Source organism: Malaclemys terrapin, chromosome 5 (genome assembly GCF_027887155.1).
Source record: "Malaclemys terrapin pileata isolate rMalTer1 chromosome 5, rMalTer1.hap1, whole genome shotgun sequence".
Classification (NCBI taxonomy): Eukaryota; Metazoa; Chordata; order Testudines; family Emydidae; genus Malaclemys; species Malaclemys terrapin.
This window is the reverse complement of record NC_071509.1, coordinates 5,452,853-5,471,480: the sequence shown is the minus strand read 5'-3', so window position 1 is coordinate 5,471,480 and position 18,628 is coordinate 5,452,853. Positions and strand designations below refer to the sequence as shown.

The window sequence follows — 18,628 nt, the reverse complement described above, 5'->3', positions numbered from 1 at the left end:
CTTGCTGCTAGTGTGCTAGTGAGCATCGCTGCTTTACATGTTCAGTAGCCCCTAAGTATGTAATTGGAAGCCTCTCCTACACTTGGAAATACCCTTATAGGGTAGGCAGATGGTTTTTACCATTGCATCAGGAAAACCAGCCACACCTCGGTGAGACCATCCAAGCCTGCAGCTTAGCACCTGTGTTGAAGGACAGGAGTGCCCTTTCTGTGTACGTTTCAGAGTAGCAGCCGTGTTATTCTGTATCAGCAAAAAGAACAGGAGTATTTATGGCACCTTAGAGACTAACCAATTTATTTGGGCATAAGCTTTCGTGGGCTAAACCCCACTTCATCGGATGCATGCAGTGGAAAATACAGTAGGAAGATGTATATACACCTCTGTGTGTATATACCTGTCTGTGTAGAGGCACCCTTCCTGGACACGTTATGCCCATGAGCTCTCTCTGATGCTTGGTCCTTCTGAGCAGAGTCGGCAGATGTTCGGGAAAATACAGTGCTGATGTTTTGAGGCTGTAGGCTCAATTTGCATTTCTGCCCCCGTAAGGTCACAATGCAGCTCAGTTAAATTTTAACTGGGTAATTTTACTTCAGTCTGTGGCATAAAATTAGAAACTTACATGACTCCCCCAAATACATTCTTGTGTTATTTCATGCAGACGCATATTTCACTTGGATCTTAAATTTTACCAATGAGGCTTCCCTTGATAAGCCAGGACAGTCACAAGTGGGGAGTCGGGACTCCTGGGTTCTATGCCCAGTTTGCTCACTGTGGCATTGGCCAAGTCGCTGCATGTCTCTGCCTCTATTTCCTGATCTGTAAAATGGGGATAATTACACGACCTGTAAAATACTCAAGATCTATGGGTGAGATGTGCTATGTAATTAAGTGGTGTTGGTGGTAAACTTTCCTTTATAATACAGGAAGCTCCTCTGCTCACACACGATTAAAATAATGAAGTAATAGTTACAAGACTCCTCCTTGCTTTTCTCCAGAATTCTCTGATAGGACACATCGTGTTTTGCATGGTGCTCTCTATCGTGCATCTCAGAATTTTTTGCAGTAAAATAAAGGTGAATTCCTCTCTTCTTCTAGAAGGCCCCAGCTGCAGCAAGATATTTCAGCTGAGATTTTAAATGGAGGGTGAGGAGATGGGACTGAGAGATACAGGGCAGTTGTGCCAGATGGCAATGTGCTCGCTTGGCTCTCTGGTGCGTTATCTGCTTGCAGAACCTGCAGTGGCTGGAGCCATCCGAGTAGTGAGGATAGACTTGATCCAGTGACTTCTCACTTACTCTGTACGTACAACGGGAGGCCCAGCTGTAGTATAAGCCCTGCTGACTCTACATTTCTCTGGATGTGTTGGGGCGGGGAGGAATATCTTCTGCAAGTGGGTGGATTGTGTTGACTTCCATCATTAGCACATCTCTGGGGATTTCACTGCCTCTCTTTCTGATGTGGCAGCCAGCAGTCCGGGGAGAAACGTTGCTGGCAATTAGAAAAGGGGGGCAGAAGGAACCACATATATCCTTCTTGGGGATAGGTGGGCTGGGGTGGGAGGAGAGGGTCTAAATGCTGCTTTCCCTCCCTACCATTGCAGGAGATGCAGGTTCCAGAAACTCATCTCTCAGTTCTGCTATTCATGTCTATAGTGGGTCCAGCCATTGATGGAGGATAGGTCCATCAATGGCAATTAGCCAGGATGGGCAGGGATGATGTCCCTAGCCTCTGTTTGCCCGAAGCTGGGAATGGGCAACAGGAGATGGATCACTTGATGATTACCTGTTCTGTTCATTTCCTCTGGGGCATCTGACATTGGCCACTGTCGAAAGACAGGAGGAGACTGGGCTACATGGACCTTTGGTCTGACCCAGTGTGGCTGGTCTTATGTTCTTATGTCTCTCTCTTACTATGAATTACTCTCAACCTAACATGCCTGTGAGCTAGGTAGGGGATTAACTGCCACCGCCACTGAAACTCAGCCACCTCTTGGGTGGAACATGGCAGCGGTCTAACAGCAGCCATGCAAGACGTGAAGAATGCTCCATCCAACCGCAACTGCAAGAGAGACTGAGGGACTGAACAGAGTTCGGAGTTTGACCAGCAATTTGTTTACCAGCACACCTTTAAAGATATCATTGCACCACTTAAATGGTCATCAGAACCTCTCTGGATTTCCTCTGAAAGCAGCACGGCCCCCTTAATAAAATGCTGTCGGCATTGGTCAAACGCCAAGATAGAGAGAAGATTGCAGCCTAACCAATGAGCAGCACTTCTGCAGCATCTCTTAGTTGGGTCTCATTCAAGTGCTGGTCCACTTGGATTACATTTCCCTTCACAGCACTGGCAGACGTACAGACATGTATGTTTTTCAAATGCAGGTCTCCTTCACTTTGCCCAAGATGCTGAAGGCAGTGGGCAAGCTGCTGTTGCCACCATCAGTCTCCAACTGTGTAAAATCTTGTTACAAAGAGGACAATTGTTCTCCATGTCCACTGAGGGCAGGGCAAGAAGTAATGGGCTTGATTGGCAGCAAGGGAAATCTGGGTTACATATTGCGGAAAACTTCTAGCTATAGGGATAATTAAGCACTTGGAACAAGTTACCTAGGGAGGTTTTGGAGTCCCAGTCATTGGAAGTTTTTAGGAACAGGTTGGACAAGGGGGGTCTAACTTACTTATTCCTGGTTCATTGCGGGGGGCTGGACTAGATGGTCTCTTGAGGTCCCTTCCCACCCTGTATTTCTGTGATCAGAAGCGGTGCAGAGAGAAGCCTTCACTCTGTTTTTCATACTGCATTGAGTAACCTCACCCAGCCTTAAGCAAAACACAGACCAGATACTACGATCTCTGCTCCGAGGAGTTGTAGTAAAGCTTTACGTTCACATTAACCGCTCATGTCCTACTGCATCCATTTCACTGGCAGCCTCCCTTAGAGGGTTTGCAGATGCTGGGACCTGAGTTCTAGCCCTGACGTCACAGGTTGTCCCATCACTTGCTGATGGCCCTGTGTGGTATACACCCTGCAGGAACGGCGCAGGGGGGCCCTGCTTGTATTTTAGGTTTGAAAGACTTACCAGTTTTTTGTTTGTATAAAAATAGCAATAAATGGCGGCTTATTGTCCTGTTTTAACAGGAAAGCTGAACCCCCAGAGATGTGTGTACCTAGTTGTGAAACTCAAACTGATGGGGCACTGTGGTGCCGGGGAGGGGTTGGTGCCAACGTGGGATCTTATTTGATTTGCAGGATGTGCTCCTGGATACATTGGTTGTGGATGCTGCATGTCTGTAGGTAACACTGGGCTAGTACCTTCCCTGTAATCTGACCAACAGGAGGTGCTGTGGCTAGAACAAAGCAATGTATCTGAGCACACAGGGTGGTGTTTTCTTGTCTTATGCTCCTGAAGTGCGCTCGGAGGAAATTATGCAGCGTATACCCTGCATGGGAGCTGGTGTGGAGACACTTCAGCTGCGGGACTTCTTGGAGGGAAGTAGGTGTGTTCACAGCACTTTCCTCCTGCTTGCTGGGATAGTTTTCCTACGCAGCATTGCAGAGCTGTTATTCTTGGCGGCCTCCATCCAGTAAGGCACCGACCACAAGTCTGTAGGTATCCTTGTTTGGATGCTGAGGCCTGGTCCTGAGCTGCTCCCATTGAAATCAGCGAGAGTTGGCAGTGCTCAGGGCATCCAGGCCAAAGGTGGGCTGGACTGAAGGAGCGTGTCCCGCCGCCCCCCCCCCCCCCCCCAGGTGTGAAAAGGCAGCCCTGCGGGGCCAGGTGCTCTGCGGCTGTCCCAGTGCAGACAGTGCCGTGTTGGCTTTGTGACCTGGGAAATGTTCCATGTGGACTCCGCAACTAGCCAGTCACTTGACAGAGATGCCAAGTTTCTAGGGTGACCAGACAGTAAGTGTGAAAAATCGGGACAGGGGGTGGAGGATAATAGGAGCCTATATAAGAGACAGACCCAAAAATCAGGACTATCCCTATAAATCGGGACATCTGGTCACCCTATAAGTTTCTATTAATTACTTTGTATTATGGTAGCACTCAGATGCCCCGGTTAGGGTCATGGCCGCATGGTGCTGGGCGTTGTACAGACACACAAAGACAAGGGCCTGCCCAAAAGACATTCTCATCTGATTTTTGAAACCAGATACGACGGAGGACCAGCAGGGAGGGGGAGGGTAATACGAGCAGGCTGGCAGCCCGATGGCTCTGAGTTCTGAAGGTTTAGCCCTAGAAACACCAGCTTCTCCCATTACCCCACTGTCATTGGCAGGCTGGCTGACGTCTTGCAGACGCCATGGCTGACGTGGGGTATTGGATTTGAAGGCGATATCGGGGTAGTGGCCTTAAGGGTGCCATGGCATCTTTCATCTTTCCCAGGGATCCCAGAAAGTTTACAAACTGCATAGGAATCATTTCAAATACTGTTGAAATTCAGCCATCTGTGACGCTGCCCAGAAACCCTCCGCTGCAGTTCAGGATGGGAAATGAAGACCGTGGCTGGGGCAGTAGCGGTCCGTTATTGTTGCTCTGCAGCGTAGGTCTGGGTTCTGGTGAACTAGATGCTGTGCAAACACACACAGGCCGGTCCCTGCCCCAAGGAACTTGCAGTCTAATAGATACCACAAGAGAATTTCCCCAGGAGACTGGGAATAACATCCCCCTTGTATGTAGTATCCAAGCACCGTCCAGTAGTGTGGTACGTGCACTTCACATCTGTCACCTGTTTGTTCCCTTGTCCTCTCCCAAGGGGGCGGGGTGTGTGCCGTGGAGCCAGGATTGGAATAAAGAAACTCTTGGCTTCCAGATGTGTGCTTGGACCACTCAGCTATCCTGCCTCTCCCAGACCGCAATGGTTTTCTTCTCTCGTGCTCTTCTACCCCCTTCCTTTCTAATAGACACTCCTTATGGCAAAATCAAATTCAGGCACAGAGCAGGCAGGTTGGCAGAGCTAGTCAGTTACAGTTTGGGCAGGGGGGGCATCTGCTCTTCAAGTCGAGCCTTAATTTTGAATTTCCAAGCTCTTCTCCTTTTAACCACAATCTTCTTTTAGAAGATATTAATTGACTCTGCATTGTAGTTGTAACCATGTTGGTCCCCGGATATTAGAGAGACAAGCTGGGTGAGGTAATATCTTTTATTTTCTGTTCTCTCTCACCAATAGAAGTTGGTCCAATAAAAGATATTACCTCATCCACCTTGTGTCTGTTTGATGGGATGATGGGATGGGTTGCACTCTCAGCAAGTTCACAGATGACACTAAGCTGTGGGGAGAGAGAGATACGCTGAAGGGTAGGGATAGGGTCCAGAGTGACCTAGACAAATTGGAGGATTGGGCCAAAAGAAACCTGATGAGGTTCAACAAGGACAAGTGCAGAGTCCTGCACTTAGGAAGGAAGAATCCCATGCACTGCTACAGACTAGGGACCGACTGGCTAAGCAGCAGTTCTGCAGAAAAGGACCTGGAGATTACAGTGCACGAGAAGCTGGATATGAGTCAGCAGTGTGCCCTTGTTGCCAAGAAGGCCAATGGCAAACTGGGCTGTATTAGTAGGAGCATTGCCAGCAGATCGAGGGAAGTGATTATTCCCCTCTATTCGGCACTGGTGAGGCCACACCTGGAGTATTGTGTCCAGTTTTGGTCCTCCCACTACAGAAAGGATGTGGAAAATTAGAGAGAATCTAGCGGAGGGCAACAAAAATGATCAGGGGGCTGGAACATATGACGTATGAGGAGAGGCTGAGGGAACTGGAGTTATTTAGTCTGCAGAAGAGTGAGGGGGGATTTGATAGCAGCCTTCAACTACCTGAAGGGGGGTTCCAAAGAGGATGGAGCTCGGCTGTTCTCAGTGGTGGCAGATGACAGAACAAGAAGCAATGGTCTCAAGTTGCAGTGGAGGAGATCTAGGTTCGATATTAAGAAACACTATTTCACTAGGAGGGTGGTGAAGCCCTGGAATGGGTTACCTAGGGAGGTGGTGGAATCTCCTTCCTTAGAGGTTTTTAAAGTTAGGCTTGACAAAGCCCTGGCTGGGATGATTTAGTTATGAATTGGTCCTGCTTTGAGCAGGTGATTGGACTAGATGACCTCCTAAGGTCTCTGATATTCTATGATTCTATTCTATATTAATAACTAGTCATTTTTAAAACGTGGGCCTTCCTCTGGAATGCACATGTTGTATTACTATGGAGGGTAATTTGTTTTAATGTGAACAAGTTACTTGGTGGAAATAGGGTGAGAACTGAATGTAGGAATATGCCTTAAAATATGGTATGCGACGGTAATAGGTCTGTTTACAAATGGCACCTTCATGCCCTGAGTTGTGTGCGTATATGAATCTCATCACCCACTGACCCCACACGAGCCCTGGGGGACACACTGTCCCATAGCGGGGAGAGCCGGATTCTGGGCTGGCTCAGACATCGTCAGAAAGCTTGTTATGTTCTGTTTGCAGCATCTTTGTCCCTGGTGGTGACTGAGCCCTGGTTGAGGTGGGAGGCCTGCCAACGAGTTTCTTGTCTCTCAGCCTTATGTAGCATAACTGAGTCTTAGGTGGAATCCCCAAACATCCTATGTGGAGCCCCATGTCCACAGTTAGCCTCCATTAGCGTCTGGAGGAAGTCCTTGCTGCGCTTGTACCTACTGGGCTCTGGCCTGCTGCCCTTATCAGATCAGAGTTGTCATGTGTCCTGTCTGTGCGTGGTCTGGGAGCCTGGGCCTCGGAGAACTCCATATCAACAAGGAACTTCTGACCTTCGTGCATAATGTCGGTGGTCCATTAGAACATTTAGCTAGCCAGACAGCGAGCAAAGCAGGCGTAGGCTAACAGCACCCTATGTTCATACAGCACGTAGGCCTGAAGAGAATCCTAGGCACTTTGCAGTCAAACGTGGTCCTTAAAAATTAGGCCTTTCACTTTATTAGCCTGGAGTGATGGAGAAGTCGATACTGGGTAGGGTAGCAGCAGCTGGGAAGTGTGGGGGAGATACCTAAAGCAGGAGGAGGGAGCCAGAGCATGGGTGGAAGGAGATACCACAAGCCAGTTGTCCAGAGAGCTTGGCTTCCTCTCACCAGACCACCTAAGCTGTTTCAATGGGGATCCACCCTCTGGCTGTGGGATGGGACTTCAGTCCTTTGTGGAGAGAAGGCCCAGGCCTGGGGGGGTCAGGAGATCTGTGTTCTGTTCTCATCTCTGCCAGCGGGTTGCCGTGTGACCTTGGGGAAGTCACTTTTCCTCTCTGGGTCTCTGCGTCTCCATTTTTGGAATGGGGATCATAAAACTTGCCTCACCTTGTGAGGAGGGTGGAGAGAGTTAATTCACTAGCTTGTCGAGTGCCCCAAGTTCCACAGCGCCCTGTGTCCAAGGAAGTGCAGGTTGTGTCATAGGAGTGAGCTTGGACCACACCCGCTCCAAGGAGAACCCACAGTGGTTGCTCTGAGGGATGTAACAAAACCGATGGCAGCTAAGTCTCCATGCACCAGGGCTCCCTGGCTTGTGAAAAGGGGTCACAGCTGAGTGGGAACTCAAGAAGCAGCAAATCGAATAGTTTGAAGAGCAGCCTGTCTGCATTGTCTTAGTGACTAGGTGCTCTCCCCAGTGCAGTATGTCAGCTAATTCCCCGAGCAGCCGCGTAGACCTGATCGGTTCTGTTTTCCTTCTCTGTCTTGCCTTAGGCCTTTCCCTCTGAGCACTTTCTGGCTCAGTCATTGTTCTTGGAAATAACAGGCTCTTCTCCCCTCTTCTCTCAAACTCCAGGTGGCACAAGCTACATTCCAAGGCCGGGAAAAAGGAGAAGGAGCGAGGAGAGATCCAGGTCACCATCCAGTTTACCCGCAACAACCTGACGGCCAGCATGTTCGACCTTTCCATGAAGGACAAGCCCCGGTCGCCCTTCGGCAAGCTGAAGGACAAAATGAAGGGGAAGAAGAAATACGACTTGGAATCTGCCTCTGCTATCATCCCCAGCAGCACAGGGGCCCTCGACATGGAGGAGGACTACGAGCTAGGGCGCAAGAAATCCAAAGGCAAGGGCGGTTTCTTCAAGAACAAGCTTCGCAAGTCCTCCCTGACCCAGTCCAACACCTCGCTGGGCTCCGACAGCACCACCTCCTCAGCCAGCGGTAGCCTGGCTAACAACTTTGGCATAACCATTAACGTTCCCGAGGTAACCAAATCCCCGAGCAGACACAGCAGTCTGTCCACAGAGCACTCTGGTAAGAAGATACTGATTTTAATCACTAAATAAGGGGCTGCCTAGGGTACTTTGGGTGCATTGACTGATTGCTCACCAGAAGGAAGTGTCCTTTATAAGTTACCTTCTTCTGTGAGGCCTACTATAAACTGGAGTGGCTGGGGCGCTGGCATGAAGGTGCCAGAGACACTCCACCAGTAAGGAATGGTGGGTTGAGCTATTCTAATGCCAGATTGACAGACCCGGAGATTGAAACCCTCTGTTTATGCACAGAACTGGTACAGCACAGTCCGTAGCAAGGCAAAATTCCCCCATGGTGCCCTGCCAACCCTGGGGGAGGTGTCCTCTCCAGGGCTCAGAGTGCAGCTAAAGACCAAGCTGTCTTCAGCTCAGGAAAATGGTTCTGAAAGAGTGTAGTCCCTAGGCCTCAGCTGGAAGAGCAGCATCCTTTAGTGGGTGTTGAACTCTCTCCTTGGGGGCTAGTTAATGCCATTTGAAAGAGAAAATGGCCCTCTCTGTTAATCCGTTCGGGGCAGAGGTGGGAGAAATGGTGGGTCCTAACATATGGATGCCAGGAGCTGCAGTCTATGCTGTCCCCAAAAGCTCTGCCCATCCATACGTTAAAGATTCACTGTGGATCCATTTTTTCTGTTCATAGAATTGTAGGACTGGAAGGGACCTCGAGAGGTCATCTAGTCCAGTCCCCTGCACTCAGGGCAGGACTAAGTATTACCTAGACCCGTTCCTGATAGGTGATTCTCACCTGCTCTTAAAAATCTCCAATGTGATAATCATACAGCACAGACAGAGAATTCTGTTCTACCTCTCGAAAGCAGGTTCCACGCATCTGGTGTCTTCCCAGCAGTGAACCTTGAACGCACAGTGGTCAAGCAGAATGGAGCATTAACTTACTGAGCTTCTCTGCTGCCTCTCCTGTCTCAGGGAACTTTTCAGGCTTGGATGAAAAGTGTCTGAACAGAAAGTGGCTGGACTCCAGTGACTAAAGCAATCTGAGTTCTGTCAGTCTCGGCACTCAGAAGGCAATGCACAGAACAGGGATGCCATCACGGTGCATTAACTTCTATTGTTTGCTGAGAAAAATCAGTAATTAGTCCACAAACAATTTGATTGTCCTGAGACAGTACATTCAGAAATTCTCTTACTAGCTCAAGAGGCGGGTCCTTGGTAACGATCAGTATTAATTAGGGCTGTCAAGCAATTAAAAAAAAATTAATTGTGATTAAAAGCGCTGCTAAACAATAATAGAATACCATTTATTTAAGTATTTTTGGATGTTTTCTACGTTTTCAAATATATTGATTTCAATTACAACACAGAATACAAAGTATACAGTGCTCACTTTATATTTATTTTTGATTACAAGTATTTGCACTGTAAAAAAACAAAAGAAATAGGATTTTTCAATTAACCTCGTACCATTACTGAAGTGCAATCTCTTTATTGTGAAAGTTGAACTTACAAATGTAGAATTATGAACAAAAAAAACTGTATTCAAAAATAAAATGATGTAAAATTTTAGAGCCTGCAAGTTCACTCAGTCCTACTTCTTGTTCAGCCAATTGCTCAGACAAACAAGTTTGTTTACATTTGTAGGAGATAATACTACCCGCTTCTTGTTTACAATATTACCTGAAAGTGAGAACACGTGCTCTCATGGCACTGTTGTAGCCGGCGTCGCAAGATATTTACATTCCTGTTCTCACTTTCTGGTGACATTGTAAATAAGAAGAGGGCAGCATTACCTCCTGTAAATGTAAACAGATTTGTTTGTCTTAGTGATTGGCTAAACAAGAAGTAGGACTGAGTGGACTTATAGGCACTGAAGTTTTACATTGTTTTGTTTTTTGAGTGCAGTTCTGTAACAAAAAAAAATCTACATTTGTAAGTTGCACTTTTAGGACAAAGAGATTGCACTATAGTACTTGTATGAGGTGAATTGAAAAATACTTTTTTTTTGTTTATCATTTTTACAGTGCAAATATTTATAATCAAAAATACACTTTCATTTCAATTACAACACCGAATACAATATATATGAAAACATAGAAAAGCATCCAAAATATGTAATAAATTTCAATTATTATTCTATTGTTTAACAGTGCGATTAAAACTGCAGTTAGTCGCAATTAGTTTTTTTAATTGCAGTTAAGTTTTTTTAATCAATCGCAGGAGTTAACTGCCATTAATCGACACCCCTAGTATTAATGCATTAAAAAACAGTTTCTTGGCCACGCAATGCTGCATGCTCCCTTAAGTTCGATGCCCTGGGTGGTGCTGGAGTGAGAATGCACATAACTGCTGCTACCTGATGCCCTCGCACAATTACAGTAATTCCTCACTTAAAGTCGTCCCGGTTAACATTGTTACGCTGCTGATCAATTAGGGAACATGCTCGTTTAAAGTTGTTCAATGCTCCCTTCTAACGTCGTTCGGCAGCCGCCTGCTTTGTCCGCTGCGTGCAGGAAGAGCAGCCGGTTGCAGCTAGCAGGTGGGGGCCTGTAACCCAGGTGGACCGGCAGCTCCCCCTATCAGCTCCCCACTCCCCTAAGTTCCCTGTGCTGCAGCCGCCCAACAGGCTATCAATCGGCAGTTCAGCTGTCCCTCCCCCCACTGCCACGTACTGCTCCTGCCCTCTGCCTTGGAGCTCCTCCCAGAGACTCCTGCTTGCTGTGCATGGAGGCGGGAGGGGGGCTAATGTCAGGGTGTCCCCCTCCCCCCTGCTCCTGCGCCCCGCTTACCCCTTCTCCATATAGAGCAGGGAGGGGACATGGATGGAGAGAGACAGAGAGAACTTGGGGCAGCAGCTGCTGTCTCAACTTCCTGATCCACTTAAAAAGACAGTGCACTTAAGAGTGGGTCAGCTTACTTAAAGGGGCAGTGTGCATCTCTCTCTCTCCCTCTCTCTCTCTCTCCCTCCCACACACACAAGGTGTGTGTCTGTCTCTGTCTGCTGTGCTGTCTCCCCTCCCTCTTGTTCCTGCTGCCTTGATGAGAGGCTACCCTTAACAACAATGTGTTAACCCTTGAGGGCTCAGCCGAGTGCTAGCTCATCATTTAGCAGTAAGGCATTCCCTGGGAAATATCCCTCCCTCTTCCACCCTCTAACTTCACCACCTCAACCAAGCTTCACAATCATCATAACTGTGAACAGTATTAAATTGTTTGTTTAAAGCGTATACTGTGTGTATATCTATATAATATATAGTTTTTTGTCCGTGTTAAAAAAATTCCCCTGGAACCTAACCCCCTCCTCCCCCCTCATTTACATTAATTCTTATGGGGAAATTGGATTTGCTTAATATCGTTTCGCTTAAAGTCGCCTTTTTCAGGAACATAACTACAACGTTAAGCGAGGAGTTACCGTATGTGCATCCCTGGGGGAAAAACCAAACCACATCGCGTGGAAAGGTCTAATCTGATGTGCACCATTTAATGTCAAGCAATTTTGCAGATTGAACTCTACAACTAATTGCAAAAAGCTGTTGTGTGTCTTCAGGCACTGTGTGACCTGGAAATGGGAATGAATGCAGGGAAAACTTAAGTCACATTTTCCCATCCGCCATAGTGTCCACAACTAAATTGACTGTTCTTCACAAAGCAGTATGTTAGCATAGTCATTGTAGTGAATCTTAGAGGAGCAGTCCTTCCCCATGTAAAATTTTAAGCCATGCTTCCGCACAAATCCACATACCGCTAAGATCTTTTCAGAGAGTTTCTTGCCTCTTTACTAACTTTCAGATTTATTTCAAAGGAAGGTTTTATCCTCCTCCCTTGATCCTTCAGTGAGATCATATTGCTACTCTTGGTGAGACAGCGATAGCTTCTATAGCAATGTGCTCATGCCCTAGTCTCAGTATTTATTTATAATTACATTATATGATCAGGAGAAGCCACAGCTGGGGTTGTGAGGATGGGATTTGGAGCAGTTTCACTGATACCTTCAGCATTGGCAGGTGGTAGAAGACAGTGTTGCTCAGTGAAATATCTGGGCTCAAGGCAGATGGGCTCATTTGATGCTGCTTTTTCCCCCTTCTAGTGAAAGACTATCTGCCTTCGCCAAAATTAACCCACAAGAGAGCATTCAGTGATGAGATCTCCCAGGTTAACGTGGTAGCAGAGCCGAAAGCAATCCAAAGCCTGAAGCCAAAGAATGACCCTGTCTCCAGATCCTCTATCTGTGTCAATGGAAGCCATGTTTACAGTGATGAACCTGCACCAAAGAGCCCGATGTCTGGCCTACCGAGCTCCTCACCGCTGTCCCTGCCTCTACAGAATATCGCCAGAAAGTCCGAGGAGGGTTTCCATGCTGGCTTCCCTCCTCCTGACTCTGAAGACCTGCCATGGGGAGCCAGCAGTTTTGAGAAGGGGCAGCAGAAAGAAGAGCCCAGATTCCTTCCCTCTCCTCCCAGCTTAGCAGTACAAGAGGAGAACAAGGTCTCAACCAAAGCGGTAACCCTCAGCAACCACCTAGGCAGAGCCAAGTTGGAAGAAGGCAGCCGCTTAGAGATCAAACCTGTGCAGATCGCAACGCCGCTGGTCTTCTCCATGGAGGCAACGAAAGACAAACCCCTTGAGGAAACCAGAAAGGAAGACAAGAAGTCCAAGATCAGCCTCTTCCACCACGGGGGGACCAAAAGTGATGCAGGGAACAAAAGCTTGGGAGAGAAGCTGGGATCATCCCTGACCGTATCTCCACAAGTAACAGCTGCTGGAGACGAGAAGAGTAAGAGCAGCAGCTGGTTTGGATCCAAGGACACCAAAGAACCTTCTCAGAAACCCAGGTCAGTAAAGCCAGGTTTATGGACTATGCTGAACCGCTCCCCACATTCACACTTCAGAGGCCACGGTAGATCTTTAACCAAGCTGCCCCCAGATACAATCTAAAAAGCTGTGCAGTTACGACGTTGCTCTACAGTGTAAATGGAACTGTGATCCCGAATTAGATGCACTTTCCAAACCTATTTTCTGGCCATGCTGTGATAGGAAAAAATACTTCCAAGGGGCTATAACTGTCTGTTGGTGTCTCCTGTAGGGGGAAGGCTGGTCTTGTGGCTAAAGCACAGGACTGGGAGTCAGGAGCCCTGGGTTCTATTCCTGCTTCTGCCACGGATCCACTATGTGAGCCCAGGCAAGGCAGTTCCCCCTTCTGGGCCTTTGGGATGATACAGGTCTCTCAGGGATGTTTGCAAAGCATATTTGAAATCCTTGGTGGGAAAGTGCTATAGAATATTATTCCTAGGTAGCTAACATTCCCTTTGTTCTTCCTGTTGCACCCAGTTGGGATCTTGGGGATCAAGATAGCTAGTGACAGGTGCATTGTTTATAAAGGAGGATCTTTGATTCAGGGTGGCACTCTGCTGCCCAGGAGGGTGGTAGGTGAGGACTGCACCCTCAGTACGTTTGCAGATGACACTAAACTGGGAGGAGTGGTGGATACGCTGGAGGGTAGGGATAGGATACAGAGGGACCTAGACAAATTAGAGGATTGGGCCAAAAGAAACCTGATGAGGTTCAACGAGGACAAGTGCGGAGTTCTGCACTTAGGACGGAAGAATCCCATGCACTGCTACATACTAGGGACCGAATGGCTAGGCAGCAGTTCTGCAGAAAAGGACCTAGGGGTTACAGTGGACGAGAAGCTGGATATGAGTCAGCAGTGTGCCCTTATTGCCAAGAAGGCTAACGGCATTTTGGGCTGTATAAGTAGGGTCATTGCCAGCAGATCGAGGGATGTGATCATTCCCCTCTATTTGACATTGGTGAGGCCTCATCTGGAGTACTGTGTCCAGTTTTGGGCCCCACACGACAAGAAGGATGTGAACAAATTGGAAAGAGTCCAGCGGAGGGCAACAAAAATGATTAGGGGGCTGGAACACATGACTTATGAGGAGAGGCTGAGGGAACTGGGATTGTTTAGTCTGCAGAAGAGAAGAATGAGGGGGGATTTGATAGCTACGTGAAAGGGGGTTCCAAAGCGGATGGATCTAGACTGTGATCAGTGGTACCAGATAACAGAACAAGGAGTAGTGGTTTCAAGTTGCGGTGGGCGAGGTTTAGGTTGGATATTAGGAAAAACTTTTTCACTAGGATGGTGGTGAAGCACTGGAATGGGTTACCTAGGGAGGTGGTGGAATCTCCTTTCTTAGAGGTTTTTAAGGTCAGGCTTGACGAAGCCCTGGCTGGGATGATTTAGCTGGGAATTGGTCCTGCTTTGAGCAGGGGGTTGGACTAGATACCTCCTGAGGTCCCTTCCAACCCTGAGATTCTATGATTCTAGGTGGGTAACTCTGGGTAAGTGAGTGAACCCTTCTGAAGTGGCTAATCCCAGCTCTGCTGTTTCCCTCTTTCTTCCTGCTTATGCATCTCTAATTGCTCTAGCATAGCATGGTGATTCATCCGCTACACAGGTGCAGGAGTCTGTGGCACGTGGAACTATTTCAACTTTGTGCCTGTTATATGCTGGTTATATCATGGAGATGCAATTCCCACCCCCATCCTCCTCATTCTTCTTAACAGTTGAGTTCTTGTGGGGTGAGTGGGGGGGGCTGAGAACCGTTGAACCAAACTGTAAACCCTGTGCCTGATGGAAACCACTTAAAGCCAGAGGGTGCAGCAGCACCCCTAGGTTCCATCACCTGTGCATTCTTGTCTGCCATTTTCAGCCCAATCTTCCTGCTGATATTGCAGGGAGTGAACTCACCCACCCCAGCATTCACTGACTTTAATAAAAAGGATGAATGCTGTAACTCGAATCGGTCGCTTATCCCTGGTCCATCAAGGCAAATCAATTCTGAAGTACATTTGGTTTGCGGTGCCTTTAGCTCTGCATGAATCATGCTGTTCTTAAGAATTTGTTTAGGTTTGCAACATTGCCGGGAGTGGAAGCAGGAGGAAAAGTTTGTTTGTTCTTTGGAGACTCAAGTTTTAAAAGAAAATAAGAGGAAGTTTTGAGAATGCTGGTCTAGGGCTGCATAAGAGGAACAAACCCTGGTTTGTTTGAGGTAAGGGCCTGGGGTGCTGAAACAATTGGTTCAAATGCTAAAAGGATTTCTTACAATGTTATCAGAGCGCAACAGGTTTGCTTCCTGCAGCCTGGACAAGGATGATAAAGTATGGCTACCTTGCATGCTCATTATTAAGGGGAAAACATGATTCTTCCCTTGTACACTGGTGGAAAATGCTACAGTTGCAGAAGACTGTGGACACATGGAACCAGATTAAAGGTGGGAAATTATAAAAGGAAAAAATAAAATCACTTTCCAAAGACATTCCTCACCTTGCGGACTTCCACCTTTCATTATAACAGCGTCGCTCCCATGGCAGTTTGGGGCAGGGGGAGGGATCAGTGCTTGCTACATCTAACAATCTAGTCAGATGTTACAAATTACAATCTTACTCCTTGCTAATTGATGGTCTCTTTTAAAAGAGTTTTACCCACTAAATGACTTCCTGAGATCCCAACTCCTATTATATGTCAATGGGACTTGGGCTGCTAGGTGACTTTTGAAAATTTTACCCAGTATGTTCACATCTTAGATTTCTTTCATCTTGGAGAGGGAAACTAAACTAGTCAGTTTTTAGTTAATTTCACTTTCTGCTTCTGAATCACTAATTCTATGCTGACTATACAGTAGAACCTCAGAGTTACAAGCACCTTGGGAATGGAGGTTGTTCCTAACTCTGAAATGTTTGTAACGCTGAACAAAACGTTATGGTGATTCTTTCAAAAGTTTACAACTGAACATAGAGGTAATACAGCTTTGAAACTTTACTGTGCAGGAGAAAAATGCTGCTTTTAGCCATCTTAATTTAAATGAAACAAGCACAGAAACCGTTTCCTTACCTTGGCAAATCTTTTTTTAAACTTTCCCTTTATTTTTTAGTAGTTTACATTTAACACAGCACTGTACTGTGTTTGCGGGTTGTTTTTTTTCCTCTGCCACTGCCTGATTGCATACTTCCGGTTCCAAGTGAGGTGGGTGGTTGACCAATCAGTTCATAACTCTGTGGTTCTACTGTATATCTCTGTGCAGACTGATTTGCCAGCACCCTTGTGCTCTATGGGTAGGGCAGTATAAGCCCCATTTTACAAGTGGGGCTACTGAAGCAGGCAGGTTTAGTGAAGTGTCCAGGGCCAGGTGGTACGTCAGTGGCAAGCTCTTCCCGCTTCACTTCTGATGTAGTCTTCGGGAACCACAAGCAGCAGCACTTCTCCATTCAGTAACCCAGCAAGTCAGCAGCAGGTGTCTTCCTGAGAGAGAACCTCCACCCCAGCCTTCCTTAGAATGGTGATTTCCTTTCTGCTGCCTCTTTTTCAAGCAGACTAACCCCAGCTAGTCAACTGAGTAAACAAGTAGAACTTAACAGGGGTATTTTAAAGCCCCTAGGAGCATCCTGGACTAACCTGATTACAGGCAACTTGACAATGTCACAAGTGAAGGCCTTGGCTTGTTGTTAATGTGTAGGTGGCTCCTAGGTTTGGTAATGGAACACCAGACCCTGCGAACTCACCAGCACCTAGTTTCTGTAGCAGTCGTGGAATTCTGAGCCAGGCGCAGATAAATTTAAACTTTCAGGTTTTATTGAATTCAATAAGAAAATGAAATCACTACTGGGTCCTTCTGTGACAGAGTTAAATATGAACGTTGTACAGTGTCCCTCCATTTTCAGCGTGCAGCTTATTTTTGGCTCAGGTAGACATTGGCAGGGGTGAGGTTGGCGGTTTCGGTGTCTGGGTGGGGTACAGTTGGGAGCCGGGAAGGCATGGGGGAAGGGCTGTTTGGAACTGGGGGAATAAGCACAGTGGCTGGAGGATTTTTGATTAGTCATTTTTGTTGATGACAAAAAATAGGGGAAACCCTCCAAGTAATGCAACCTTGCCCAGTTGTCCCGAACACTTACCAGGCCAGGCCTGAGATCTATTCACCCACCTTTTTCTAGGATCATCATGGCTTAGAACAGTGGTTTTCAACCTTTTTTTCATAGGCGGACCCCTTCAAAAATATCAAATGGAGGCGCAGACCCCTTTGGAAATGTTTGACATAGTCTGTGGACCAGCAGGGGTCTGCGGACCGCAGGTTGAAAGCCACTGGGTTAGAATGATCAAATGAGTATATTTTAGTGACCAAGGGCCAACAGAAAAGTGAAAGATGTCGTTAAATAGGATTAATGGGGCAAATTGCAAATAGAGAAACTCACTCAACCCATTAACCATAAAGCGAGGTTATGGTAAAAACACCCAACACTTTATATCTTCAAAGGATTTTAAAAACCCCTAACTACAAACTAACTCAATTAGCCTAAAGAGAGACCACCCTGAGCTATTGACTAACCGCTAGTGACAGCTCTGTCCACTTTGAAGTCTGCTGCACACAGCTTCTGCGGCTCTGTGGCCCTCCTGACCTAATTTGACCAACCATATTAAGGTGTTGGCTTCCGCACTGCCATACACCTTCTGTAGCCATTAACACCTGTGCAAATCGGGTGTAAAATGCTACCACTGGTAAGAGAGGGAAGTGCTGCCAAGTAACATTTTGCACCCACCTTGCATTCATGTGGCACAGAGGTAAGTGACATCATGCCATGAAGGGTAGTAGAGAATCGGGCCCCCATTGTTTGGCCCGTGTCACTGCCAGTCTCATTGTGCAATCCCACGTCAGTGAAATGTGTCCCTACCCCAGCACTGGAGATGGCTCCAGGGCAGATGATGGAAGCAGTCCTGAAATAAAGCCTTACAACATCCCTGGGAGGTGTGCAGTAAGTTGGGGCCCCTCCCACTTCACAGGTGGGGGAGACAGCCAGATTTTCAAGAGTGGCCACTGAGTGGTGGGGGTACCCCTGTTTGGGGTGCCCCGTCAGAGATAGCTGGGGCCTGGTTTTCAGAAGTGCTGATCACCTGGAGCGCCCCTCGGCCTCCGGTGGAGTTGGGGGCGCTCAGCACCTCTGAAATTCAGGCCCCAGGTGTGTCACGTCAGGTACTGCAGATCAGTGGTTCCCCCTTTCCGTTTGGGCCAAAGCGACTTGCCCAGAGGTCTGGCTGGAGTCGGTAGCGGAGGTTAGAGCCGCCTCCTTCCCACAGCCTAGGAAACTGCAGAGGGGTGAGGGATGACTCCGCTTCTTCACGGCTGACTTCCTGTTTCCTGCCAGGCCTGCCTTTCCCAGCCGGCCTGGGAAGGGCTTGGACGGACTAGGCCAGCCGGCACCATCCTCTCCAAGCAACGGCACCAGCTTGCCCCAGCCACTGCAGGGAGTAGCCGCCGCCCTGGAGGTGGGTGCCCCGGTGGCTTGGCTGACTCTGTGTGCGGGCCCTTCCTTAGGCCAGGCCTAGCAGAGTCCCTGCTGGTGGGGGGAGATGGGCGATGTCCAGGCCTGGAGAGACGATCAAGTGGGTGGGGGGGCTCCCCTGCTGGC

At 47.8% G+C, this 18,628-nt stretch overlaps 1 protein-coding gene across 3 annotated transcripts in view; it reads left to right on the top strand.

The window, feature by feature from the left end:
* RAB11FIP5 (RAB11 family interacting protein 5) overlaps positions 1–18,628 on the top strand; it is a 114,239-nt gene that overhangs the window by 57,947 nt on the left and 37,664 nt on the right. For all 3 annotated transcript variants that reach the window (XM_054029576.1, XM_054029575.1, XM_054029577.1), the window contains exons 2-3: positions 7,762–8,219; positions 12,255–12,999. In XM_054029576.1, the coding sequence (XP_053885551.1) occupies positions 7,762–8,219; positions 12,255–12,999 (1,203 nt within the window). The remainder of the gene's footprint in view (positions 1–7,761; positions 8,220–12,254; positions 13,000–18,628) is intronic.